At 34.3% G+C, this 27,414-nt stretch overlaps 4 protein-coding genes across 6 annotated transcripts; 2 read left to right on the top strand and 2 right to left on the bottom strand.

The window, feature by feature from the left end:
• Positions 1-4,720: 4,720 nt before the first annotated feature.
• Positions 4,721-11,807, top strand: LOC142531548 (mechanosensitive ion channel protein 2, chloroplastic-like). 3 transcript variants are annotated; one of them, XM_075637723.1, is made up of 13 exons: positions 4,723-4,871; positions 4,974-5,033; positions 5,451-5,608; positions 6,618-6,741; positions 6,896-6,993; positions 7,071-7,184; positions 7,977-8,034; positions 8,445-8,594; positions 8,724-8,834; positions 9,094-9,261; positions 9,381-9,494; positions 10,072-10,128; positions 10,704-11,807. In XM_075637723.1, the coding sequence occupies exons 1-13, from the start codon at positions 4,737-4,739 to the stop codon at positions 11,493-11,495; spliced, it is 2,139 nt and encodes a 712-aa protein (XP_075493838.1). In that variant the 5' UTR covers positions 4,723-4,736; the 3' UTR covers positions 11,496-11,807. The 3 variants fall into 3 exon arrangements, with proteins under 3 accessions (XP_075493839.1, XP_075493838.1, XP_075493837.1); XM_075637722.1 differs by having other exon boundaries at positions 4,728-4,871; positions 4,968-5,033; XM_075637724.1 differs by lacking the exon at positions 4,974-5,033 and having other exon boundaries at positions 4,721-4,871.
• Positions 11,808-13,010: 1,203 nt separating this feature from the next.
• On the top strand, positions 13,011-15,206 carry LOC142531549 (histone H3.3). Its single transcript, XM_075637725.1, has 5 exons — positions 13,011-13,139; positions 13,697-13,768; positions 13,870-13,946; positions 14,026-14,116; positions 14,800-15,206. The coding sequence occupies exons 2-5, from the start codon at positions 13,697-13,699 to the stop codon at positions 14,968-14,970; spliced, it is 411 nt and encodes a 136-aa protein (XP_075493840.1). The 5' UTR covers positions 13,011-13,139; the 3' UTR covers positions 14,971-15,206.
• Positions 15,207-16,354: 1,148 nt separating this feature from the next.
• Positions 16,355-18,269, bottom strand: LOC142530393 (14-3-3-like protein 16R). The gene is made up of 4 exons (XM_075636217.1): positions 17,693-18,269; positions 17,125-17,247; positions 16,773-16,889; positions 16,355-16,687 (listed from the first exon to the last, which is right to left on the bottom strand). Exons 1-4 carry the CDS (start codon positions 18,167-18,169, stop codon positions 16,637-16,639), a joined length of 768 nt encoding a protein of 255 aa, XP_075492332.1. The 5' UTR covers positions 18,170-18,269; the 3' UTR covers positions 16,355-16,636.
• Positions 18,270-18,906: 637 nt separating this feature from the next.
• On the bottom strand, positions 18,907-26,077 carry LOC142530392 (uncharacterized). The gene is made up of 12 exons (XM_075636216.1): positions 25,603-26,077; positions 25,157-25,360; positions 24,806-24,951; positions 24,416-24,684; positions 23,837-23,925; positions 22,428-22,575; positions 21,915-22,354; positions 21,244-21,755; positions 21,103-21,163; positions 20,747-21,019; positions 19,644-19,905; positions 18,907-19,464 (listed from the first exon to the last, which is right to left on the bottom strand). Exons 1-12 carry the CDS (start codon positions 25,987-25,989, stop codon positions 19,124-19,126), a joined length of 3,132 nt encoding a protein of 1,043 aa, XP_075492331.1. The 5' UTR covers positions 25,990-26,077; the 3' UTR covers positions 18,907-19,123.
• Positions 26,078-27,414: the final 1,337 nt, after the last annotated feature.

Here is a 27,414-nt window from a genome sequence, read left to right as displayed (position 1 = left end):
ATTGCTCTTTTGGTTGATATCAAGTTTTCAATATCTACTCTTAGGCTATGTTTGATAGCCATGATAAGGGAATGATTATTAAATAATCATTCCTTATCTCATGTTTGGTTCATTTTTAATTTAGCATGGAGGCCCTTGATTATGATTGAAAGCCCTCACTATTTATGTTATTTGTGTGATAATGTATAATTCTTAAATAGTGATAATGATAAATTAATATAATATTTAAATTTTTATTATATTTTTTTATAAATTAATTTCATATATTTTTATTATTTTCAATCATTTTAAAGAAAATAAATTGTAATGCAAATCTATCTTAAATTAAATTTTTATAAATTTCTAATTTTGTTAATTAATTCTTTTATGAAAATAAATATTTTATTTTGTTTAATGATTACCGTAATATTTTCAAATATATTTCTAATAAATATATTTAAATTAATTTTAATAAATGTAAATTATAATTATAAATATTTAATTTTCTATCAAATTATTTTAAGAATATTTATAATTATTTTAAAAAACAATAATATTGTAATTATTATTAAAATTTATTTAACATTAACATTAAAAATTTTATTGCTATTTTAATTATTAAAGTAAATGTATATTTACAAATATATTTATAATAAATATATTTAAATTAATTTTTAATAAATGTAAATTATAATTATAAATATTTAATTATCTATCCAATTATTTTAAAATATATATTAATTAACACTTAGGACATTTTGGTCATTGTAATAAAATTTACAAAATTAATCCATCATTTTAAAATCATACCAAACACCATGTTATTTATCTCACCATACTATTAATCCATATATCTCATTTTTTAATCACTCTAACTACTAATCATTTATTTATCCCATCACACGTACCAAACGGAGCCTTAATGAACTTTCAAACTATCCTGTTAAATAAGTGTGTCGGATTGACAATTATTCGACATGTTAAATGATAGTCATGATGGGTTGTGGGTCAGCCCATCCCGCCAAATAGTCAGGTTGAATTGATAATTTTTCAACCCGCCTCGCCAAATGACGAGTTATATAGGCCGACCAGTCTGCGGATTCATTTAGATGACTCTAGATTTTTTTTAATATTTTGAAGTTGTTAGATAAAAGTTAAGATGTATCATATGGCACATCTTGGATCAAGATATATATATGGTTGGCATGTCATGTCTGGTATAAAATTTATTTTATCTACGAAAGAAAGATATGATCATAGTTCATGGAGGTTCATTTAGGATGTTCATATTGAAGGGTAAACTATGATAAATTATGTGTAATTATAGAAAATAAACTATAATACATTATGCCATTTCAATCTATTTCAAAATAAAATTTGCTTATGCCTTTTCTTATTTATTCATTTCTTAAATGATCTTGACTAATGCAGATAATATTTCACCCGGCTCGCTTGTGTTCTATGGCCTTTAGATGAGAAAATGTTGTTGCAAATTTAAATCAAAGTTTATTCCTTTTATCACCAATTAATTTTACCTTTTTCTGTGCGTTTATGCGATTTTTCTTTTCTACTTAAATATATAATTATTTTTATTTATCTTTATATTTATTCCAAAAATTTCTTTATACCAAATTTAAACTCAAAATCAATGATATATTTATTATCTTTATCCAATATAAATTGATTAAAAAGTCTTCGAACAAGCTTTATACAAATTAAGTTAGCCGGCCTATATATATCATGCCCCCGATAATGCATGCAAGGACACCTGGTTTTGGAGTCGCTTAAACTGCAAAGCAAATCATATTGCCAATATCATGCATATATATATGTCGTGATTTAACTATCATCCAAGGAGTAAAACTCAAGACAAAGCTTTCAGAACAGAGAACCAATCTTATATAGAAAATCCATCCACTCAGGTGGGACATATTGCAGAGCTAAGTTAGTCCTCCGCGCTCCGCAGTGGTGCGTTCCTACATTATGACCTTTGTTTAGGGCCACAAGTGCACAACATAAATTATACAAAATTTGCCATAGGCGTGCAGTTCCTGCCATTTATATCGGCTTGCGCGATGTGGATGACCCGGACCATGTTTTCTGGTGGTTTGGGTGAGTAGGAGTAGACCTGGCCACGCGTCGGATTCAGTCCAGGTCGAGAAAATCCCGACTTTTAACAGGCTTGCTCGTGGCTGGTTAAGGGCCGGGTTACGAAATTTAAAATTTTGATAATTTGGGCTTTGTTAAAAATATTATTTTAGTAATAATATAATTCATTGTTTTGTTTTTAAAAATATATAGCTATAATTGATATTTTGAATATATGTATATATTTATTTAGGTTTTAAACTTTGGTAGCAAATGGGCTTTAAACGCAAGCCAGGAATTCCATGGGTAGAAGCTGCCGGATTTAAGCTATATTAGTATTGAAAGGCTTTTCCCAAGTTGAAAGTTTAGACCACCATGAAGTTTTTTCTCTTGTTGTTAAACACACCTCAATTAGAGTTTTATTGGCGATTGATTACTGCAATCCAAAACTTGGAGTTGGAGCAATTAGATTTCAATACCGCCTTCTTACACGAAAATATTGAAGATGACTCAATGAAGGGTTTTGTGAAAGAAGAAAAAGCCGAAAAAGTCTGCATTTTTCCAAAAATCTCTTTATTGGCTTAAGCAATCCACAAGCAGTGGTATCGATGGTTCGATGATTTTATACTGCAAAAAGAATTTCATAGGTCCAAATATGATACTTGTGCTTATTATTCCAAGCTACCAAATCATTCTTTCCTGTATCTAAGGATCTATGTAGATGATATGTTCATAGCATGTAAATAATTGAAGGAAATAGAAGCTTAAAAGGATTTTCAATTCTGAATTTGATATGAAGATCTTGTCCCAACAAAATGAATTTTAGGAATGGAAATTGTCCCTCCGGAAACTCGAGGATCTTAACTCCATCTCAAAAGGATACATAAATAAAATTGTTGATATTTTTGGAATTAAAGATGCTAAAAGTGTCAGTACACCAATTAGCGCACACTTTAAGTTGGTTTCAATTAAAGAGGATGAAGCTAAATTAGAATATGTACATATGAAATCAGTACCTTATTCAAATGTAGTAAGAAGCGTGATGTACTCAATGGAGTCAACTAGACCGGAGATTGCCTATGGTTTGGGTTTAGTTAGTAGATTCACGAGTAAGCCAAATAAGAGCATTGACAGACTGTTAACTGACTACTAATATTATTAAAGGCATCTCTAAACTGAAACTTTTCTACTCTGGCGAGGCACGTTCAACTTGTGAAGTTATATAGCTATTGTGACTCAGATTTTGTTGCTGAACTTGACAAAAAAAGACAACTTTGTGGATATGTTTTTAATGTTGGAGGAAATGTAGTGAGTTGGAAGTCAAGCCTACAACATGTGGTAGTATTGTCGACAACCGAAACTGAGTGTATTTCTCTTACAGAAGCAGTAAAAGAATATTTATGGATTAAAGGATTTGTTGGAGAAATGAGATTTGAGCATAAATGTGAAACTATTTTATGTGACTCGCAAAGTGTTATCTATTTATAAAAAAAAAATGTTGTGTTTCACTAAAGAACGCAACACATTGATGTGATGCTACGTTGTATGAGAACATCATCTCAAGACAACTTGGAAGTGTGAAGAAGATCGACAATAAAGTTAATCCGGTTGACTAGCTGACAAAGGTCATTCTAGTAAGCAAATTCAAAGATGCATTGAGTTTGTTCAAAATTTAGGAGTACTTGTCTCGAATGCGTAAGGGAACTCTAATTGAATCCAAGTACTTGCATATCAGAGTCAAGGTGGAGCTTTGTGAAAATTATTCCTACCTCTATATGCTGAAATAGAAAGTTAAGATTGCACCATTTCATTAATGAGATATCTAATGGTTTTTATGTCTCAATTTCTTGTAAAATCCTGCTGCTGTGCTGAGAGATTTTGTACATTTTTTATGTGAGAATCTGAATATTGTAAACTCATTTTTACGGTGGTAGATTCAGTCGGGGTTGTAATTCTGAACTTTGGATGTTTGAATGTATGATTATTCAAATCCAAACCTAATAAAATTCTGTGTGTTCTTATCTTGTGAGACATCCATGAAAAAGTATTATTTTTTATTGTGAATATTAGTAGGGTTGAACCGTTTCACAGATAACGATTCGTGAGTCCGTCTTACAAGATACATACTCTTATTTTGATCACTTATTATTTTCTGTTTTCTTGTCCATTATTTTGGAGGATTTATTATCACTAGAGATAATCAAATCTTAATCAAAATATAATTTTGAAACTATGTGTCACATATTCTAAAATCTTATTACATAATAAAAATAAATATATGGTTAGTTAAATGAGTCAACTGTCTTTTTTTTTTCACCAAAATACCCCCTTCCTCACAATATCATTATTATTTACAAAAATATAAAGCAAAATACAATCAAATGTAAATTCAAATATTAATGATAAATTACAAATTATTTTAAACTGGTATTTGACACAAAAGTTTATTATATATAAAATAATATTTTTATAATAAAAATTATGTGTACACTTTGCGTGCAAGGATTTACGAATATAATAAATAAATATGTGCTTCTTATGTATAATTACTAATATTTATTTTTCAGATAGTTGGCTTAGTTATAATTTTTTACAAGATAAATATTTAAAATTATGATAGTTATAATATAATTTGACTTAACGATATATTTTCCGTTGGAAAAAATGACATGAAAATACCCCTTTGGTCATATTGTACAGAAAACTTTGCGGTTTTCATCCAAAAAATGGCAGTTGCGGGTTATGTGTTACCGTCTGTCGAGTTCGGAATTCGCAGGAACTGTGGGCGAGGCAGAAGACCGTGGGTGAATACGCTAATCTTATGGTTCTATTCAATGCATTTTCGCGTTTCGATTACGTTGATTTTCCTTTAATTACTTCTGTAATTTATCCATTTCAAGCTGCAGAATTCGAAGATTAGTGGAAAATTATGCTTAGGGAGAACTGATCCGTCATCAATTTCATTTGTATGGTTTCATGTTTTTGCGAATTCGAATTTTGTGCCGAGTCCTGATAAATCCTCCCAAAAAGAGGAATTATGCTTTTTTTTTTATTTATTTTGCGTTTGGTTGTGTTGATATCAATTGTAGTATTTTATTCTGGAAATGCTAATTCCTTCGTTGGAGAAGTCAATAGTTCCCCTATGTTTATTCAGTCATGCTGAAATTAAGGTACGCGTGTGGAGTGGTGTGCATTTTCTTTGTAGAAAGAACTGAGCCACCATTTCTCAACATAACTTGTCAATTCTGTTAAACTAAATACTTAGTAAGGAATTTTATTGAGGATTTTTCTTTTTAAAATATTGTGTTCCGCTGAAATTTTGTCTGTTCATTCAAGCTTTCTTCTTGGTATGACTTGTCTTGTTTTTTGATTTTGTATTTCAGAAACAATTTTCTTGGAGTAGAAATTTTTCCAAGAGAATAGATAGACGAGTACCCTTCATCCCATGTAGATATCACATGTTTAAGTGCCAATGTTCTCTAAATCCAGGCCCCTCTTTGGACATCACCTATTTGAAGAACGCCACGCTAACTTTAGCACGGTAATAGCTTCTTTCTGGCAGGTTATCATGGTCAGGAAATATTAATTTAAGTTTACTACCTTACTAGTTGCTACAGTAATATGCTATACAACTGGAACACTTGATTAAGATGAACAGGGTCCTCTCCATATATGTGCACATGACATAGGTGATCTGTAAATAACCATAATGTGGTCAAATAATTTAATGGGCGAGTATGTACCCACGTTGTTTTCCGGTTGTTTAATCAAAAGAATTACACACATGAAGAAAACATTATTTATTAATTTAATTTTTAGTCATCTTAATGATAAAGTTTTTTTCCCCTAGTCTATCGAGTTTCTCTTGAACATTTACTTGTTTCTATTCTACACGATCATTTTTACCTTCCAAACAGATTCCTGATCTGATTTATGTCTTGAAATAGGAAGCTTGCTTTCACAGACAAACAGTTGAAACGAAAATAAACACAAACACACACACATAGTTGCTTTCAAGTGAATCCATAGCAAGAGAATATGAGAATCGTGCAGTGGCATGATTCTTGATGTCTAAAATTGCTGAATCGAAGATCGATTATTTTCATTTGCTTTAATGGGTACATAGAAATACCATCAAATATGAAACGATCGTATTTCTTCAAACAGCAGATCTTGGGTAATGAATTACGGGAAACTGGCGAGTTTGTGAATACTTCTTGAAGAACAGTAATATAGTAGTAATCTTTAGCAGAAGAACTAATTCTTTCACACTTAGCTTTTAAATATGTTCTGCGAATTTGCAGAGAATGAACTTCATAAAGATATAAAACTGAACAGAACCATAAATGGGGTTTTCGAAAATATGTATGTGACACGATCATATATGTTATTGTCAGGGTATATAAGTACATCCGTCAGCTTGCAATTATAAAATTACAATAAGAATCCTGAATGTTTTAGATTCAATCTTGTGATGGATGATATTTCCTCCTCTTTGGTCTTATGCAATCTTTTCATGAGTGGACATTTTTTCTCTTGGTGTTTTCCAGACCATTTAAGAATTTGCAAGGAAGTCCTCTTGTGATCGAATTGGCTTCAGCAGTTGGTATTGTCATTTTTGCAATATGGGGACTTGGGCCACTCGTGCAGCAAACAAGGAAAATATTTTTGAATGTACATGTTTTTGTGAATTCAACTGTCTTCATATTTTAGTTCCCGTGTTTCCTTTTGGCCATTTCATTCACTGATAAAGTAATGTCTTGTTGAGACTGAGTTTTTTTTACATCAATTAGGAAGTGAATTTTATCAGATTACCAATGACTTGCAGAAAAGTGACAGCAGTTGGAAAAAGAGTAGCACATTGTACGTAACAACCTCCTATGTTCGGCCTTTGTTTTTATGGGCAGGAACAATCTTCATCTGCAGGTTGGTATTCTCTCTCTGAAGAAAAAGCGAAAAATTCAATTACGCATAATAAACTGAATGAAAGTGAATTCTTACAGAGCACTTGATCCAATGGTCCTTCACACAGAGGCTGGTCAAATTGTGAAGCTACGACTCCTAAATTTTGTTAGATCATTATCAACGGTCACGGCATTTGCATACTGTTTGTCAAGGTGAATTTCTATTTTTGGGCTAATGTGCTGGTCTGATGATTTGCCTTATTGTTTCCTCTGAGATTAGAAATATCGTAAGCACTTAAGCTCAAATATTTATCCCCAATTGATGTTCTCATTTTTTGTTCCTTGACGTTTCTCACTGTAAAATTTAAGTCATTAGACATATTCACAATCATGCAACATTGTTATACATGCATTTCTTGAGTATCCTCATGTTGATATACAAATTTATCTGGAATCAATCTGTGTATATATATGCACGAGGGCATACAAACATCAAAATCATGCAGATGTTTCTGCATACAATACATGTTATCTATATATTTGATGCACACATTAGTAACGGTATGAAATAGTAATAGTTATATGTCGATATCAAGTAACCAATTAAATGGAGGCTGGGACAGGGAGCGACGGTGAGAAATCCTTCATTCTTGATCTTAAATCTTTTTTTTCCCTAGTAACTTCTTTTTTCACATTTAGTATTAGATAACCTAAACAGTTACCTGGAATGATTATGGGCATTGTTCGAGTTAATGAATCCACTGCATTTTGTTGGCTTTCTAGCGCATATAACATTTGAATTATTTTTTTTCATTTGTATGAGGAAAATTTACTGTATCTGCTCATCTCCTTATTGAATATGAATATTATTTTTCTAAAGCTTTGTTGCTTTTGATTTCACATCTATCAGTTTGTTCTTCAACGACAATTTCTTTCTTTTTTATGTATTACACTTTATATCATGCACTTCTTGGAAGAACTAAGCATCTTGGTATCATTCTGCAGTGTGATTCATCAAGCTCAAAAAATTATGGAGACTAACGGCTCCCCCGATGCTAATAATGTATGTTCCAACTCCATCATTCACATAAATGGTATTCTGTTTTCAGTTTTGCAACTGATAGCTAGTTAAGTTGTTTCCTATTTGCTTTTTATCATTTTTTCCATATTTTATTTCATATGCATGAGCTGTTTATGTGGGTGTGATTTATGACATTTTTCTCATAGACGGTATACCCATACCCGTTGGTGGGATCCAAGAGAGGATGGGGGAAAGACAGAAATAATAGAAAAAAAGAAAACATGGGATTAGGAAGTTACAATTTGTGAAGAGATGGAGGAATGAACATACCCATTCTAATATCGGCACATCCATGCAGTTAGACCACCCCTGGAGTTTAAGGCGCACCAAGCATGTGCCTTCGATAACTATCTTCTGAAGATTAACCTCGTTAAATAATTTTCTTTGTGCAGATAGGCTTCCAGTTTGCTGGCAAAGCTATTTACACATCTGTATGGGTTGCATCTGCATCATTATTCATGGAGTTGTTAGGTTTCTCAACCCAAAAATGGCTCACAGCTGGAGGGCTTGGTACTGTCTTGTTGACGCTTGCTGGACGTGAGGTGTGTTTTACCGCTTGAATATTTATCATAATTTATTTAAAATTTTCACCTTTTTATGAACATATTTAATCTCAATTTCAGTTGTTCTTAGGATTCAATCAAACCCATTTTTTAATTGCCTAATTACAGATTTTCACGAATTTCCTTTCCGGTGCAATGATACAAGCAACTCGGCCATTTGTTGTGAACGAATGGATACAAATTAAGATTGATGGCTATGAAGTTTCTGGGATAGTTGAGGTTAGTGCTTGGTCTTTCTTTAAGATAAAATGATAATATGGCAGATGAAAAGTAATGTTTTTGAAAGCATAGTTTGTCCATGGGAGGAATTGGTTGTATGTGATCAAGACAATGTCTATCCACGATGAACGAACATGGACATAATTTATTTGTCATCATATGATCAAAATTAATTTCATTTGTCTTGTTTCCTCACTATCACTATCAATGTTTATTGCACATTTTTATTCATTAATGTCCTTGAATTTTAACTTTGCAGCATATGGGATGGTGGTCACCTACAATTGTCAGAGCCGATGATCGTGAGGCTGTCCACATACCAAACCATAAGTTCTCTATGAATGTTGTGAGAAATCTTAGCCAAAGAACTCATTGGCGTATTAAAACCCACCTGGCCATCAGTCACTTGGATGTTAGCAAAATCAATGTCAGCATCTTCATCATTCTCTCGTTTGTCTATATCAATGAATGTTGCTGAAAACATGTGTCTTCCTCCTCTAATACTTCGCTTTAATATATCACATTTTTTCATGTCTCTTGGTGCAGAATATTGTGGCCGACATGCGCAAGGTTTTGGCTAAGAATCCTCAAGTGGAACAGCAGAAATTGCACAGAAGAGTATTCTTGGACAGTATTGATCCTGAAAATCAGGCCCTCTTGGTCAGCTCTTATTCTTGAGTAAAAGCATATATTATCCATTTCACTCAAAGAATGATTGTTAACTTATTGTTGAGTCTCATTAAATATCTATTTAATTTTATGTTTCCGTTGAATATTCGTGAGAAAATTTATACTTTCCCATTCCATACCCTCCTGAAAAAGGAAAACATGAAAGGAAAAGGAAATTCTGTATTCTCAACAACAGCTGTTACATACTCAGCCTTTATCATTAAATCTTTATTAAGCTCTGGTAATTCTATCACCAACTGTGATGCTTGGTCATAAAAGCTATATTTATTCCCCATGGTGGACACTGTTAACATTTTCATGGCCATCAGCGTAATGTGTCTTCTGAATACCTGTAACGTGTCTTCTGAATAACTGCTCTCAGAGAATATAACTTTTACTAGTTATTAAAATAATTTTATTTTAGAGAGAGTTTGTATGACTTGTTCGTTGGCATTATGTTTGTCATATAAACAAATTTTCTCATGACCACAGTTTAAGTTGTATCCTCGTATCTTGTGATAATTGGTATTTTTCCTTGGTTATTCAATCTCACTTGTTCTAAATACAGATCTTGGTGTCATGCTTTGTGAAAACTTCACATTTTGAAGAATATCTGTGTGTTAAGGTGAGAATAGATACGTATTTTTGCACTGTACTCCCTCTGCAATATGGCATACCTTCTATCTTGGTCAATAAGTGGATTGTTTGTTCAGTCATTGCTTTGTGCATTACATGGGTATCGCAGATATGATTCTAGTAGAATCTCATGATTTTGTATCCAAACCAACTCATCCCAGCATTAGTTCTTTTTTTATTCTGTGTCTAGCTTCTAATCTCTAGATTGCATTAGTAGGATATATGTCTGTTTCGGTGAACTTTACCACTTCCAGAGGAACTCGGCTAGTGGTCATGATACAGGTGTTTTGTGTTTCTAAATGCTAAGGTCTCATGTAGGTGCTTTGTTTCTCATATAAGTTAGGACGTACTGAAGAGATGAAGCATGGATTCTGATAGTTTGAGTACTCATTTGTATCATTCATGCGGTCAAACATTTGCCATGTCTCTCAGAAAATTTGTTAGCAGCAACCAGATTTTATGCTTAAAATTTTTATTTCACATTGGTTTTATTTTCGATAGCCAATTTTGTCATGTAAATGTTTAAATCTCCGAACTTAACTTGTTTTTTGGTTGGAGAAACAGGAAATTGTTCTTCTTGACCTACTCAGGGTTATTAGGCACCATCGAGCTCGACTTGCCACTCCTATCCGTACGTTTCAGAAACAATATATTGATGCAGACGTGGATAATGTATCATTTGCCGACTCTAATTTTAACAAGGAAGCAGCAGCTAACCGTGCATTACTCTTGTTGGAGCCCTCTTATAAAATTAACGGGGAAGATAAGATTAAACCACCTCAGGCTCGATCCACACAAGTAAACGCAGAGGAAGACAGCAAGGACACAGCCAGGTCAACACCTGATACGAAAGTGGATGCTAAAAGTGAAACACCTTTGAACACTAATTCAAAATCCAGAGAAACTATGTCAAGCGATCCTAAGGAAAATCAAATGTCAAAAGATGATGTCGAAGTCGGACAAGTGCCTGTGCCAAAAACAGACGAGAAACCCAAGAAGGATGCCCAAAAAGTCGGGCAGGAGGGTTCTTCAGTCTTATTACAAGAGTCGTCAAGTGGCCAGAGACTTGACAGTGTGCCAGTTGCTTCGCAGCCAAAACAGGACATTAAACCACAAAATAACCAGCCACCTGTGAGCAAACCTTCTCTAGAAGAGAATATACTTCTTGGCGTTGCATTGGAGGGCTCAAAGAGGACCCTCCCTATCGAAGAGGACACGGTTCCACGACCAAGTTCTGAAGATACAAAGGAATTGGCTAAACAACGTAGTGGAAATGGTTCTCCTGTGGCTGAAAAGGAAAAAATTGATACTAAGCCATCGAACGAGCCAGGTGATCGGCGAGATATGCAAAACTAATGGTATTTGGCTTCTTATACACTATGCACGGTTGACATTTTTACGGATCACAGATGAAGGCTAATAGTGCAAGGGCGTGACACTGTACATAATGTTTCCTCTTAACTGATTATTATTTTGAGGATCCATCATGAAGTTTTATGTTGAGTGGATCATCAATGGCAGAGCTTTGTTCAAACATTCTTTTCTAATCTTTCATTCGCGATGGTGGAAATGTATTTGGAAATAGATCGACTTGTATGAGTTCGATAATTAGGGATTCAGGAGTTTGAATTATTGTTGTTTTCAATAAATATTTTTTTACTAGTTGAATTCAACGTGGCCGACATTTTCAACCCAGACCCGGTTGGGTTTCTACGCTAAGATATCGCATCTGTTTCTCTGCTCCCATGCAGTGCTATCTTCTGCGCTATGTTGAAGGAGTGGCTTTGGAAATTTTTTTTATTTTTGTTTTTATTTGCTTTTTGTAGTTGTTAATTTTAATAAACTTGTATGTATTTTATAAAATATATTTATCCTATAAATAATTAAATTATTTATTCTTTTTATAATTCTATATTTATTTGAATAAAAATTATAAACATATTAACAAGTTGATATTTTAAATAACTTGTCAATAAATAATTTTGTGGAATAAATTAGTTGAGCGAATAAAATAGATATTTTTTTTGTAGAGTTTAGTGTTAATGGGTTGAAGATAAGTTTTGTATTTGATATAAGAATTATACTATTTTGAAGTTAATTTTTTTTACCAAAATAGCATAATGAATTAGAGATAATCTAACTAACCAGTCTCATTTAAATCAAATCGAAGTGGGGCGAATTGTTCAATACGAAACTAAGATAATCTAACAGTAAAGTGTCGAAAATTATGGAAGATTTGTGGCAGTATACAAGACAATATCCATCAAATAATTTTTTTAATATTAATTAATATTAAAAAAGAATAATACGAGAGATTATGTTTAATTGGCAATAGTTCCCCTCCCCATTGTTTAAACAATTGAGTGAGCTTAAGCATGAATTAAGGAGTAAAATGAATCCAATCTGGGTAGTCTGTGTTAGTGTTTCTTTTCGTATTCTAATATCATTAGATCATGTGAGTCACTAATATATTTATTAAAATTGATATATTGATGATCCAAAAACTAATATTTGATTATATTATAATTATAAGAAGAAAAATACTCGAATATAACATAGAATAATTATGTTAGTTTAGTTATAAACAATAAAAAAAAGGTCAAAGTTGTGATTGACTATGTGAAATTCTTTCCGTGAAAAAAACAGATCTCATTTGTTTCCCTAATTTAAATTTATGTATTAAATTTATTATTATATTTTGACATTATTTTAACGCTTATTTGGCTCGGTACAAATAATATTATATTAAAATTTTAAAAAATTTGATTAAAAACTCTCAAATTCGTAAAGCTTCTTCGGCTGCGTTTTGGAAACCTTAAATAAACACAACACTTGTCGATCCGTGTCATTCCATAACTTTACATCGGCTGCCGTTCACTTATCAGGAGAAAACACAATTTACCACATTCGATACCGTTGGATTCTTTGCCCTCATTATATGATCATCAATCTCCACCATTCTGCTACTTTGGTTCGCTCCTCGGGAGAAAAGGAATACCGGTTGATCTTTATCTTCTTCTCTTTTTTGTTTCAACTGTCGAATTTATTTTGATTTTTCATATATATGATGGCGTTTTTGTTGTATAGATGCTCAATATTAATGTTGTCGTGCTTTGTTTTTTTTCCTTTTCCCTGGAGCTATTAGATTTGATTTTGGTGGTATTTTTTGTCAGCATTGAGAATTTTCGGAGTTATTCATGATCGGTAGTAATACTTGAATTAGGGCTTTCATGGCTTTGGGCTAGGTTTTTGATGCAATCAGATTTTATCTTCGTATCGTAACTGCCCCTCCCATACGTAGATTTCGCGTCTCGTTTCTGTTGTAATCTATTTTATCAATGGTTCTTGCGATAATTATTGGATGTTCTTGTGATCAATTTGATTAATATGAAGATATTTTAAGAAATTTATTAACCTCTATAAAACTACACTTCCACTTCGGGGGAGTTTACAATTTTCTCAAATTCATCCGAAGAAGCACATGGCTATAGATTTTCCGGACTAACGAAGCATCTTAATGTGCATGTGTTGAAGAAAGTGTTTTTTTTTACCGGCAGATGGCTCGTACCAAGCAAACTGCTCGTAAGTCCACTGGAGGAAAGGCCCCAAGGAAACAATTGGCTACCAAGGTTCCTACATTACTTACAGGACACACAATTAGATTATGGGATTGATTTATTTTTTCATAATGTGATATATTTCGCTCATCGGGTACAATTTCTACGTACAGGCTGCCCGAAAGTCGGCCCCCACCACCGGTGGAGTGAAGAAGCCTCATCGTTACCGCCCTGGTACTGTTGCGCTTCGGTAGGTTACTCCTTGTGTTATGTGGTAATTAATATGTACATGTTCAATTGTTGATGTTCACGATGATGTCGTGTTATAGTGAAATCCGTAAGTACCAGAAGAGTACCGAGCTTTTGATCAGGAAGTTACCTTTCCAAAGGCTTGTTCGTGAAATTGCCCAAGATTTCAAGGTTGGTTTAATATTCTATGTTAAACTATCATGAGTAGGTATGTAAATGAGCCGAGCCATACAGTATTAGGCTCGAGTTAGACTCACTTAAGTTATATATAGGCTCAAGCTCGTTTCGAGATTTTATCGTGAGGTTTGAGCTCGACTCGTTTTAAATTAATTAAGCTCATGAATAACTCGAGCTCGACTCGTTAATAGCTCGTTTATCATATTTAACGAGTTTGTCTCAAGCTCGACTCGTTAAGTTGGCTCATTTTCGAGCTCGTTAAATAAGATAACTTTCGAGCTCGTTAATTAGGTTTGTTTATGAGCCCGTTGACCATTCTTAGCCAAAAGTTCAAATAAGATATGATAATTTTAAGGGGATATGTTCATCATTTTATATTCTTTCAATCATTTCCTTTATACTCTAATTCGATGTGGGGCAACGCAAGTTATCATTGTACAATCAAAACCCAACGAACTAGTTGAGCTGGAGAACAAGCTCGCGAGCTTAGGGTCGGATATTCTTAAGCTCGAGCTCGGTTGGATAGGTTTGACATACGATCTCGAATGAGCTTTTTTACCGAGTCTAGCTTTGATTGGCTCGCGAGCATATTGATTTGTGTACATCCATAATCATGATGAAAATGCTTGTTGTTTATGCTCTGGGTTTGACTGATTGCCCTGATTTTTTTGTTGCAGACTGATCTCCGTTTCCAGAGCCATGCAGTTTTGGCGCTCCAGGAGGCTGCCGAGGCCTACCTGGTGGGTCTGTTCGAGGACACTAACTTGTGTGCAATTCATGCCAAGCGAGTGACCATCATGCCCAAAGATATCCAGCTTGCTCGCAGAATCCGAGGGGAGCGTGCTTAGGTTTGTGTAAACGCCTTCTTGGAATGTGGCTGTCGTGGTTAATTGGTTTCTTTAATTTCGTTTGTGTCCCAGCATCGCATAATAGACTCTAGTAGAAGACAGGTTCCCATAAACTTGGAGAATTTTCTGATAATTTCTTTCTGTTGACGCCTTTGTTAATCGTTTGTTGAGCAACACTTGGGATTTGTCAGTATTGCATGGTATACGTTTTCAAGAATTTACTTAGTTGGACTGTATACGCGCTTGGAGTTGTGTGTTTTATTTAGCGGTTCATTTTTTTATGAAATAATCTCCCACCGTCTTGCTATAAATCATTAAAAATATGTCAGAGCTCTCCACAGTCCAACATTTTGAAATTGCTCTTAATTTGTTTCTTATTTTTACACTTAATTTTAGATGTATTTTGAAAATATTTTTCCAATTTTTTCTGTTACGAACTCAAAATAATACATCTCCTCATTCAAAATCGTTCAAATTTTTTTTTTAACCAAAGAACAGTCGATTGTATCTTTGTATAGTTTTATGAAACTTTATTGAATTTATTTTTATATTTTATGGACACGGAGTGTGTGCTACAGTTAATAAAATTATTAAATGAGATTGAGATTTTTATTTTTTATGGTAAATTTTTATTTTTAACATATTATTAACGTTTTATTGTGTTATTATTTATTTATTTTGTTATATATTAATTATATATATATTTTTTTTATAATGTCACAGTATTATATATAAAAAATTCATTACATCTCATTATAATAATACGATGTGATATATATAATTATTTAAATATGATTAACATTATATATATCATATTATTATCATAAAATTTACATCTACATATTTATTTTATTAAAATTTGTAACGATCATATACGAATAATTTTTATTCTATAAATATGATTTCACAAGTATATTCAATCATTCCAAACTTAATCTTCTTTCACTGGAAGATGATTTTTTAAAAATTATTTTGTATAATTATTTTGGTTATTATACTTGCTAATTTTCGATATGTCTCGTATTTTTTTTATTTTTAAAAATATTTGTATTATAATTTATTCATTATTTTGTAAAAAATTATGTTTTGTTCGAATAAAATATAAAAATAATATAATGTTATGACTCTAATTCAAAGTGGATCCATCACGTTCACAGAACGGGTGTAACGTGAGACACAGCCGTCTCAAATTTGACCAAACATGTCACGTTGACGTCCCTATATTTGAGTATCATTTGAAATAAAAACTGTAAATCTTTGTTGCAAATAAAAAGGCGGTCGCATACGATGAGTTCTAGTTGCACGGTTCAAAATGGCAGTTTGTAAGCCGCAACAAATGGAGGAGACCACTCAATGATCCCTGAGACTCCCTGTACCAGGAGGGTAGCACCAACAATTCAAAATTCATGGCAAAATGTCAATGAAATGGATTGCATATATCTACAACCCTCAGTGGTGAAACTGAAACATGCACCACTGATATTAAAGTCCTTTCCAAACATTTAGCACAATTATTTTGTTGTGTTATACTCTAGTTTGGTTTTAAAGCACATCAAATTCCTCTGACTGAAATTCATCAAAGAAGATTATTAGGAAGCTACAAACAACCAACCAGCAGCGTATTTGGTTAGAAAACAAAACCAAATCCTACACCTCAGAAAGTTGGCTACTCCTTGTCGGGCTTCGATGCCAGCATGATCTCATCAGGAGCATCATCCTATATCAGGACAATAAATGGATCAACAGGTAAGTTCTTTCTATCCCTTATTATAGGTAGACATACATGTAACAGAAAAAACTACCTGCATATCCGAAGTCCACAAAGTAAGATTGTCACGGAGAAGCTGCATTATCAAAGTGCTATCCTTGTATGATTCCTCTCCAAGTGTGTCCAGCTCACCAATAGCATCATCAAAGGCCTTAGAAACAAGTAAACATCACCCAAAACCACAGTCATCAGAATCATACAAAATGAGACTCTTACCCTTCGCCGCAAATGACAAGTGAACGCCTTATATGTGGAAATTCTACATCTAAGGTGAAACGTAAACTAATAATCATTTGTATTCATATTTATGCTAATAAATCTTTTATTTCGTCATTATTAAACAGTTCATTAAAGTATATTGGATGAACATGAAGTTTCTGGCATACCTGTTTTGCCAGATTACAAGCTTTTTCAGGAGAATTCAAAATCTCATAGTGAAAGACTGAGAAGTTGAGCGCCAGCCCAAGCCTGATGGGATGAGTTGGGGTAAGTTCAGCAGTAGCAATGTCCTGCAGTCAAACATAAAACCAAAAGAACTAGCAAATCAAAAAATGAAATGGAAGCTCATCCAAAACGATTTTACATATCATCCAACAAATCAAGGTATGCGAAACATGGTGCAGCATATGCATCAGATTCAATAGCTCAATCACACTCATAAATAATTCAATTGTTAAATCAACCAGATACACGAAGTTGTACTCCCAACCTCTGTCAGCGCAAAAAAGGAAGCAAAATAAACACAATTCCCTCTCAATAGATCGGTTAAAGGCCATGAAAACCAAAAAAGTTTAAGTGACTGAGATCAAACTCCAAACACCACATAGGCAAATAAATAGAATAAAAAACTATGCATTGGTCAATCAAGAACTTGGAACTCTGCTGATGTATAGAGCGCGAGATCTTCCGTATTTCTCCTAAAACACAACATAAAACCAAAATAAAAGGACTAACCTGAGCGGCTTGATAAGCAGACAGCGTGTTCTCTGCGGCTTCTTTTCGCCCGGATCCAGTCTTAAACTCCGCCTCGTAGCGATGATAATCTCCTTTCATCTTCAAGTAGAAAACCTTGGAATCGCTGTTGGCAGCAGATCCGATGAGTTTGGAGTCGAGTAGCTTCAGAATTCCATGGCAAATTGATGAGAGCTCAGATTCGATCTTAGATCTGTAGGTTTTAATCGAAGAGACATGGCTGTGGTTGCCGCGGCTCTCCTCTTTCTGCTCAATGGAAGAAATGATCCTCCACGAGGCACGTCGAGCTCCGATGACATTCTTGTATGCAACGGAGAGGAGGTTACGCTCCTCGGCGGTGAGTTCATCACCTTCAACGGCGACGACGACTTTCTCCATGAATTCAACCATCTCTTCGTATCGTTCGGCTTGCTCAGCAAGCTTGGCATTGTAGACGTATTCCTCCCGCTGAGGCGCCATCAATTTGAGCGCACGGAAATTTCGAGATGAATGAATTATTTCTCTTCCCTTCCAAATTCAACGAACCAGGTGAGAGTCAATAATACCAACTGTTTCAACTATCAATCATAATATATATATATATAATATATATATATATATATATATATCTATCTGTGTGTGGGAGTGCGCGTGTTTTAAAAAAATTTGATTATATTCGAAGATTTTAGTGTTTACACCTGGCCACATATATTTTAAAAAAAAGTACCCAATTTTTAAAGATATGCCTCTCTGGTATTATTTTAACATCAGAAAGAATTATTTTTCAGAAAAAATATTGAGTAGCTTTTTGTGAAACGGTTTCACGAATTTTTATCTGTGAAACAGGTCAATCTTACCGATATTCACAATAAAAGTAATATTCTTAACATAAAAGTAATATTTTTTCATAGATAACCCAAATAAGATATTCGTCTCACAAAATACGACATGTGAGACCGTTTCATACAAGTTTTTGTTATTTTAAATTTTAAGAAAATAATAGAAAAATTGAAAATTAAAAAAAGTAAATAAATGCAATAAATTCAAGATATCAATAAGACTTGCCTTTATTTATCCTTATAAAAGAATAATTGGATTAAAAAATGTTCCAAGCATCAAATCACATGACAAAATTTCAGGTTTGGGGATGTCTGGTTATGACATGTTTCTTTCAATTAGAAATGACAATATGCAGAGTTGCATTAAGAGATATTAGATCAGCACATGGCCCCTTAAGCAATTGCCCTGTGCAATAAAAGATCCAAGATCATGAGACAACTTTTTATCAAAGCCAAAATGGCTTACATTCATAACGACAGGACTGTGTGTGTATGCGCTGATAAGATCATAGAATCAACATCCATGCTAACTCAGTTCAACAAATGATGTGCTAAAAAAAGTTACATCAATTGACACTAGTGCACTTACAGACGACTAATTAATAAGTTCAGGGTCATCTTCAGATGTCACCTCTGATCCAGCTACCTCATCACTCTCTTCAGTATCGAAATCGCCATCCTCGTCAATTGTTCTCGTTCTATTGGCTGTCATCCTTGTCAGAGCTACTGTCTTGCTTGCCCTTTGCGAGCGAGTGCTCATTGCAGCAAGATTTGTAGAAACTACAGATGCAGGAGAAAGCTCATCGTTCGAGGAGGATTCTTCGGCGTCCCTGGCTCGTCTCCTGGGACGGGATCGTCTAGTTGACTGTGGTGCCGGAGTTGGTGGCATAACTATAGACTCGCCCTCATCAAGGTTCATTTCCAGTTCCAGTTTTCCTATTTAAGAAGGCAGGAAGTTGAGACCTTATATATAACTTTATAAATGGTTGAATGAGATTTTGGGACATTCTCCCACTATAAAATATGTTGGATCTTTATGATTATTCCATAGAATTGCATGCGTGCAAATTCAATCCGACAATGCACCTCTGAATGAAAAGTGAATAAAACATTACCTAGAATTAGATGAGCCTGCTCGGGACTCAATCTCTCATCTTGGTTGCTATCTATCGCCCGAAGGCACTCAGCCATCTGCCTCAACTCCTTGAAGATATCTTTTTCAACTGCCATAGATGGTATTATACGATTTAAAAGCATCCGCATGAGCTTTATCGCATCTTGTTCCGTCGTCCGAAAATGAAGCAAGATAAGTATTCTACATAGTGCAGAAAGGTATGATTTCTCAGCAGCCGTCTTCTTGGGATTGAAGTTTGCTACCTATAGTTATGGTAGGAATAAAGAGTTTATTATGAAATACTAAGAGCAGCATCATGGTATTAAAAAAAAGCAGCATCCCCTTTGTTTTCACTTTATAATGGGCTCAGATACACCTAAACAAGGAAAGATACTGATGAGACAAGACTCAACAAATTGAGAGAAGAAAAAAGGAGGTTGCCTTTGGATTGATTTATATGATTTGGCGAAAGGATTTGATTTGGGGAAAGAGTGGATGAATAGATTTCAAATAACATTGATGTTGCGTTTATTTGAAATTCACTACAACAATTAATAAAATTGTTTAACTTGACATATAATGTATTTCAAATTCACTTGAATTTTGTCCGATCAAACAAGTCAAGTAATTTGAGATCTTAAATTTGAAACCATCGTTTCAAATCCATCAATTCAATCACAACTGACATTATATCATTGGAATTGACTACCATGATTAAATAGCTGTTAGAATCCATTTTGCAATTGGAATATAAATTCTAAGATGTTATTTTTAGCGATAAAATGCTAGCTTACACTGCTCCAAAGATCCAGGTCCGCAAGATCAGGAATTTTGCAAATTCATAAACTCAATGGATGTCCATTTGTAGGAGATAATCAAGCAACAAAAACAGGTGTAATGAAATGTAAGGGCCATTAGAAAAGCATGCTTCAAGAACAATCATATTTCCTTGCCAAGAACCTTATAGAGATACTACTCCATATTGTGAATATGACCGATGAACCTCTAGGTATAATTGAATGGCATCTTCAACATGGAAATATTGCAAATCAAAAAATTAAAGTGATTCTTTCGTATTTCAGATTTTTTATTGAACATGTATACCTCTACTGCAATGCGCATCGCAAGCCCTTCCTCTCCACTCTCCAGATCAAGGGTAGGCCTTCTGCCACCATCTTGATTTCCATCATTATTATCATGCGGAGTGGCAATCTCTTTTGCATACAAAGGAACTTGCACCATTTGCAGCATAAAGTGTGAGGCTTGTATTGCACGCTTACGCATGTTGGAAACCATCACTGTAGATCCCGAGGCATCTCCATTGATACCAGGCCATAATGAACGCATAACTGGCACAAAAGCCTTAGACAAGCATTTCTGCGATTTCAAAAGTGGAGCATTTTTTAATGAATGCATTAATTAGAAAATTATAATAAGCTCAACTAAGTAGAAACTCAAACCTTGTGATTCGCCGAAAGGGCGGGATAATGCTCAAAGAAAACACATAGGCATTGTTTCAACCTAGGGAACGGAAGTGGTTAGTTTGATCCACACAATGTACAGGTTCATGTAAGATAATCAGGAAAAGAGAACTGGTGTACCTCTGAAGCACCCCACTCTCACTACCAAAGTACAGATTGATGAGCTTGGCCAAAATCAAATGATGTGTTGAAACAGATGTTCCTGGAAATTTGTCACTCAGAAGAAGAATCTTAGCTAGACCTTCTCCTAGAATGCCTTGAATTGATATATTTTCTTCAACATCTACAGAAGCACCCAAATCATGATTCTCAAGCCCCACATATAAAAGATCAAGCAGCTCAGTACCCAGCTCATCAAATCCATCACATAATTTAACCGGAGTTGGGGGCGTTTCGGGGTGGAGTTGCGAGGACATATTACAGTTCATTGATGTATCAATTGCATCTACACCATGCCATATTCCAAGATCAAGCAAAGCCTTAGAAGCCATTATTGTAAGGGTAGATGGACCGTTGACAAAAGAACACCGTAACTGTTTTATGAGATCTGTTGATAGTTTCCTCTCTAACAACCCAAAAAGACCAAGGCACCTAATAGCAGCCCGTTGGACATCCAAGTGAACATTTTTTGCCTGCTCTGAACAAAACCAGGTAAATACAAAAATCAAGAAATAAAAGCAAAATAAGCAGATTTTCTAGAAAAAGTAAATTTTCCTCTCAAAAACTGTAAAACCATAAGAGAATTTACTTAAATAATCTTAAGGGAATTCAAGAAAGGGAAAAAAATATACCCCAGGAAGCAATAGAGAGTGGAGAATTTCAACACCAGTAATGGCCCCTCGTTGCATATTATGGAAGGAACTTGTGTTCTCCAATAGAAGAGCAGTCACAGCAAGGCAGTGCAGCCACTGCTTGCAGTTAGCTGTTCTCTCCCTGCAAGGTCGAGCAAGTTCTTCAACCACTGAAAGAACAACATTTTCAAACTCTCCCGCTGCAGCATGCACTTTCTTTGTCAATTTCGCAGCTGCAACAGCCCAATCTCTCTCCCCTCCTAAATTGATGCCATCTCCGATGACAACCTCGTTTCCACTGTCATCCAATTCGTGATCAAGGGGTCTGTGCAACAAATCCTGAACAAAATCACTGGCCACCTTTCTATTGGAAGAATCAGAGAAATCAAGCATAGCACCAAGCAGTAGCAGCTGCCGGGATGCAAATCTATAATTTGAACCTGTAAGGATCGGGTTACATAAAAAATATGGCACAAATTCAATGGAATTCAAGCAATTGTATGTTTCACCCACCAGCTGAAATGTGTGCTTTAACCAACTGAACATACTCAGAAATGGAAGGAGGAAGAATCCTGTCCAGGAGGTCATTGTAATCTGAAGCTTCGGATGCATATACTGCTGATTCTGTGCCCATCGTCATTGCAGCATCAGAACCTTTAGTCTGATTGAACATCAACAGAAATCTTGATACAATATTGACAGACGAAGATCTTCAAAACAATTTATTAAAAATAGCGACAGTTTAACCACATTGGCGTACAGTTAGTAAAAAAGAGCATCACCTTCTCAAAACCAATTTATTTGCTCAAACAATCCATTGTATACGAACAACATCCCAACAAATTGCTGCCAGAATATAATCAACTACTATAAAGAACTTATGCCATGTCACAGCATTTGGCCATATGATTTCGTAGACTGACCGGCCGATGAAGCAAGTTCCCGTGCCTCCAAAAATAAATATAATGCAATTGGAGGAGGAACATTTAGCTTTAGTTTTAACCTCCAGCATGCAGTTTATGGTTGTCAACAACCAGCTACATTTACACACAAAACGTGTTATTTTTAGGCTATTAAACACATAATTTGTAACCTTTTTCATCGTCCATGTGAAATCAGTTAGATGACAAAACAAAAAAATTTAGTGGTAGCATCATGAGAAACAAGATTCCAGCAATGGCACTCAGAAGCCAGAAAGATATGCCATTAGATCAGAGAATATTCTATAACATTTTCCAATTAAACTCTAATTAAGGGTGAGTCACATTTCAAACAAATGGGATACACTAGATATACCCAATAGAAGACATAAATATTAAAAAAGTATTAAAAAAATATAGTGAATATTTTCGGCCTCAAAAACCAGAGTCCTAGCCACAGAAACTTGCATTTTTCAAGAAAGATTTTAACAAAATTCAATCTCATTTTTGGTGTCATGCACAGTATCATATATTTTTTACGCGAGGTCGAATATCCTTTTTCATTAAAATACATATATTGTCTGGTGCCTCTATTTTCCAGGTGGATTCTTTAAGTTCGTGTGCAAAGCTCAGCAGTTGGTTGGAAAAAAGAAGACTAGACTGGCATTCCATCCATGACAGACATTGTAAGGTATAATTCTTTTCACGCATGGAACGATGCACGTTGCTTATATTATTTGCCTAAGTTAAAAGCAAATTGATTGTTCTCAAGACGCTAGTCTAAAAATTTTAAATTCCGCTATTGTTAAGGTGGTTTCAGGGAAATACAACTATGCATTACAACAAGAGAACATAGATCAAAATGTAATAAAACAAAATGGAAAAGATAAGGTTAACTTACATTTACAAACTTAGAATTTCCTAAGCCTAGGCCAATAATTTGCAGTCATAAAAGTTTAAAAAATTATGATTTTGAGCAAATAACTTGGGGAAACTACTTACGTGTGCTTCCACCTGTAGGTGCTTACAGACCATTTTCCAAAACAGAGCAACCTCAGAATCCATTAGCTCAATAGATTGTTGATGTTGTCCTGCTTTTCAAATAGAAAACCTTAAAAGCTGAAGTTCATAAATGGAATTAACTTTCAGCTATATTTGCATTAATGTGGAATTAGTAAGTAAAAACATAGAAAAAAAAACTCCTAAATTTAACTTTTGTCCATTGAACTGTCACAGACAATTCACATATGTTTTAATTTGCAAGCTACAAGGGTTAGCAATTTCAGTCACATACTCATCTGAAACACTACTCAATTTGAATTAAAGCCAATTTCAAACTTGTGCTCCTGGTACTTCATCAAAGACCCACAGTATTATGTTTAAGAACTTTGTCACCTAAATAAAATGAAAAACAAATTTAGAAGGTATCCGTTTCTTTTGGAGGTTAAGATTGCTAAAGCAGAAGTTTGATTCACAATGAATTTATAAGTAACCAAATAAGAACAAGGGATTGTTAAGGCTTTTTGGGTTCCAAGTTCCGCATAGGACTCAAACTTAAGCCAAAATATAGGCCGCACAAACCTTCTGCTCCTTCATCCACTGATGCTAAGAATTTGCGAATAGTTTGCCCATCTTGCAACTTTATCAATTCTTCTTTCAGCAGTACAACCATTACAGACTCCCCAACTGATTCATAGGTTTCTACATCAAGATATTTAAGTAGTTCTATAGGGTCTCCATTACAACATTTCTCAAGCCACTCATCTTTCATCAACTTCAAACATTCCTTTGCAACAGCTGGAGAGCGATCAGAAAGACCCCTCTGTAGAATAACAGTTCTGAGCTTGATGCTGTAAAAAAATTATAAAATCATAGTTAAAGTAATGTGGCATTGACATATTATTATTTTTTTTCACTCTAAGAGCAAAAACAAAAGAATAAGATACTATAAAGAGTAAACCATTGATTCACCTGAGGCTCTGCAGGGGGAATTTACTACCTAGAACACAGTAAGCCGCCTTTCTTACTGTCTCATTCACATCCAAAGTGCAATCAATTATCTTCGTCAAAGTGTCGCCTGAAGGTGGTAGAGACAACACAAAAGTCTTACGAACGTCCTGAGCAAATGCAACAAAAAGGACCGTTAAAGCAACTAATTTGAACAGAAATTGGCTAATTTGCCTAATAGAATTTTCTTAAATAATAATGATAATATAACTTTAGGTTCAACAGGATGTCCTAACTAGATGAGTGAACCTCCAAAATGTGAAGAGAAGTGCATCAGTCAGGTGAGTAAAAACAAAAACAAGGAAAATAACTGACAGCATTTTGCTCCAGAGGAAGTTTCTCAAGGAACAAATCAAGAATGTCTCTATTTTCTGAATCATTTGCGAAGCGTGAAAGAGCCCTGACAGCAAATGTTCGAACTGCTGATACTTTGTCAGCCACACGTGATTTAATGCATTCGATCACCTCATCCCAAAGTTCGTTGCTAACTTCTGCATCATCCGGCAACCGCATAATGATCTAGAAAGGAATAACTACGCAAAATTATCCTCTTTTCGAAGTAAACTGTAAATAGCAAAATCGACTGTTAAATCCCAGTTCCATATATCTTTGTACTTCCCGAAACAAAAATTTCCCAATTTTCCTGAAACAATCGGATCTTTTCCAAAACCAAAAAGAAGTAAAAACCCATACAACACTCATATTCCTCAACATGCACCAAAAATAAGAAAAGGCACAACACCAAAAGCATAAAGCACAACCTCGGAGACAATCTGGCAAGCCCTAAACCTGGCTGTCTTATTAGCCGCGCCAGAAGCCACAATCAGAAACCGCAGAAAATTCTCCAGAAATACATCACAGCTGGCCGCATCTTTCGCGCTACGCGAGCAAGCAAAAACGGCGACGAACTTTATGATACGGTCTGCAGATGCTGTGCGGCGGTGAAAATTGAAAAGAGGGGTTATTGCTTTGGAAAATGCGGCGAATAACTCAATCGACGGGCTTGAGGATCGGAGATCTGCAATTTCTCTGAGCTTACGGGTGTGCGTGGCTTGTGAAATCCGAGCCTCATCCAAAACCTTAGCAATTTTTAACGATAATTTACACTGCTGCAGCTGATCTTCAGATTCTTCCCTTACCAATGGCATCTTTTTGTGGAGATTTTCTGTTGTATAGATTTGGATTTCCGTTGAAATAAGTTTCTGCGCGGAAGATGATATTATTGTATTTGAAATGGTTTTTTGAAGCGGGAATAATTGGGCCGTGAATTTAGATTTATCCTGGACCAAGCACAAGCAGGCTTCCTGTGAATCCAGGCCCATTCAGGTGTTTTGGGGCTTAATTTTTTACTAGATTTTTAACTCAAAATCTTGATGGTATTTATTTGTTTTCTGTAATAAAGGAAAAAAGTAATGTAAATGAATTATATAATATTTTTTAAATTTGGGAGAGAATAAATTCAGAAACTGTTTTTGTATACTGAATTTGTTTTTTCAACAGCAATGAAGCTTGAAGGACGGTCCGATTTGACGATTGTTCTTATTGTACCATGACAGATAATTCCAATGAGTTTATGTTTTCACTCGCACGCATCTTGAAAAACTTATTATGGATCACTTATCTTATAATTATCTCAAGTCAACCATCCTCAGAAACTCCAGCGGTCACTTATGCCATAATTATCTCATAGTATGATCTATCAAATCTTTTTAAGATATTCTCAACTCTACATTCTTCATGTTTAAATAGTTTTAGAATCTCTTAATTCCGATGTGAGATGAGTTCATCCATATTCCTTTCATCTAACAATCTCTCAGGAGCCACATATTATACATACAACCTCATACCTTCAAAATTGATCAAGTTGTATGAGGGATAGTACACACTTAAAAGCAAACAAATAATAATATCTCTTTAGTCAGCGTTTTAAACCATCCATATAAACTCTTCCCAAAGTTTTTTAGTATATCTATTATTATATGGTCTCACGAATATATGGGTCGACCGGATCCTAAAATTTTCATGAAAAAAAATATTTTTTGCATAAAATTTGGGTCGAGTCGGAGATGTGTTACACAAAATTGGCCCTGATACGGTCTCATGAGAGTTTTTATGTTATTATTATTGTAAAATAACATTGATCTCTAACTTTTTAATTACTATTTTTTAAACATCCTATATGACGATTGCAATTGATATTTTGATCTAATTCATGCTAAGTGGTATATATTAATCAACTAGATAATAATTTAAAAATAATTCATTTAATTTAATATCTATATTGTCTATACTATATTATTGATTATGAAATCTTGATAGTAATTTCTTCGAGTCTCCAAATTACATCAATTTTTTCTTTTTATTTTTGGAGTAAGATTTTTACAACATTGAGTCTAGAACTCAAGTTCTTCTCTGCCCCATGACAATCATATAATAGCTAAAAACATTAAAAAAATTTACAATAAATAAATAAATAAATAAAAATTAATTTTAGATTAAAATGTAATACCCGTGCAACCCTTTTCAGATCACTTTGTATGGCATTGTATTTATACTCACGAGCTTAGTATAAA

Source organism: Primulina tabacum, chromosome 17 (genome assembly GCF_025594145.1).
Source record: "Primulina tabacum isolate GXHZ01 chromosome 17, ASM2559414v2, whole genome shotgun sequence".
Classification (NCBI taxonomy): domain Eukaryota; kingdom Viridiplantae; phylum Streptophyta; class Magnoliopsida; order Lamiales; family Gesneriaceae; genus Primulina; species Primulina tabacum.
Note: the sequence above shows the minus strand (reverse complement) of the source record. Positions and strands in the feature narration are given on the sequence as shown.

Excerpts from the sequence above, each read along its gene's own strand:
- LOC142531549 (XM_075637725.1), top strand. The coding sequence starts at position 13,697 with ATGGCTCGTACCAAGCAAACTGCTCGTAAGTCCACTGGAGGAAAGGCC. Across the intron at positions 13,769-13,869 it reads GGAAACAATTGGCTACCAAG|GCTGCCCGAAAGTCGGCCCC; the intron begins GTTCCTACATTA and ends TTCTACGTACAG. Across the intron at positions 14,117-14,799 it reads AAATTGCCCAAGATTTCAAG|ACTGATCTCCGTTTCCAGAG; the intron begins GTTGGTTTAATA and ends TTTTTGTTGCAG.
- LOC142530393 (XM_075636217.1), bottom strand. The coding sequence starts at position 18,169 with ATGGCGCCTCAGCGGGAGGAATACGTCTACAATGCCAAGCTTGCTGAG. Across the intron at positions 17,248-17,692 it reads CTGCTTATCAAGCCGCTCAG|GACATTGCTACTGCTGAACT; the intron begins GTTAGTCCTTTT and ends GTTTGACTGCAG. Across the intron at positions 16,890-17,124 it reads CTTGTAATCTGGCAAAACAG|GCCTTTGATGATGCTATTGG; the intron begins GTATGCCAGAAA and ends CTTGTTTCTAAG.
- LOC142530392 (XM_075636216.1), bottom strand. The coding sequence starts at position 25,989 with ATGCCATTGGTAAGGGAAGAATCTGAAGATCAGCTGCAGCAGTGTAAA. Across the intron at positions 24,952-25,156 it reads TTCCTCTGGAGCAAAATGCT|GACGTTCGTAAGACTTTTGT; the intron begins GTCAGTTATTTT and ends GCATTTGCTCAG. Across the intron at positions 21,756-21,914 it reads ACTCTCTATTGCTTCCTGGG|GCAAAAAATGTTCACTTGGA; the intron begins GTATATTTTTTT and ends TGTTCAGAGCAG.
- LOC142531548 (XM_075637722.1), top strand. The coding sequence starts at position 4,737 with ATGAAAATACCCCTTTGGTCATATTGTACAGAAAACTTTGCGGTTTTC. Across the intron at positions 8,035-8,444 it reads GCTCCCCCGATGCTAATAAT|ATAGGCTTCCAGTTTGCTGG; the intron begins GTATGTTCCAAC and ends TTCTTTGTGCAG. Across the intron at positions 9,495-10,071 it reads CTGAAAATCAGGCCCTCTTG|ATCTTGGTGTCATGCTTTGT; the intron begins GTCAGCTCTTAT and ends TTCTAAATACAG.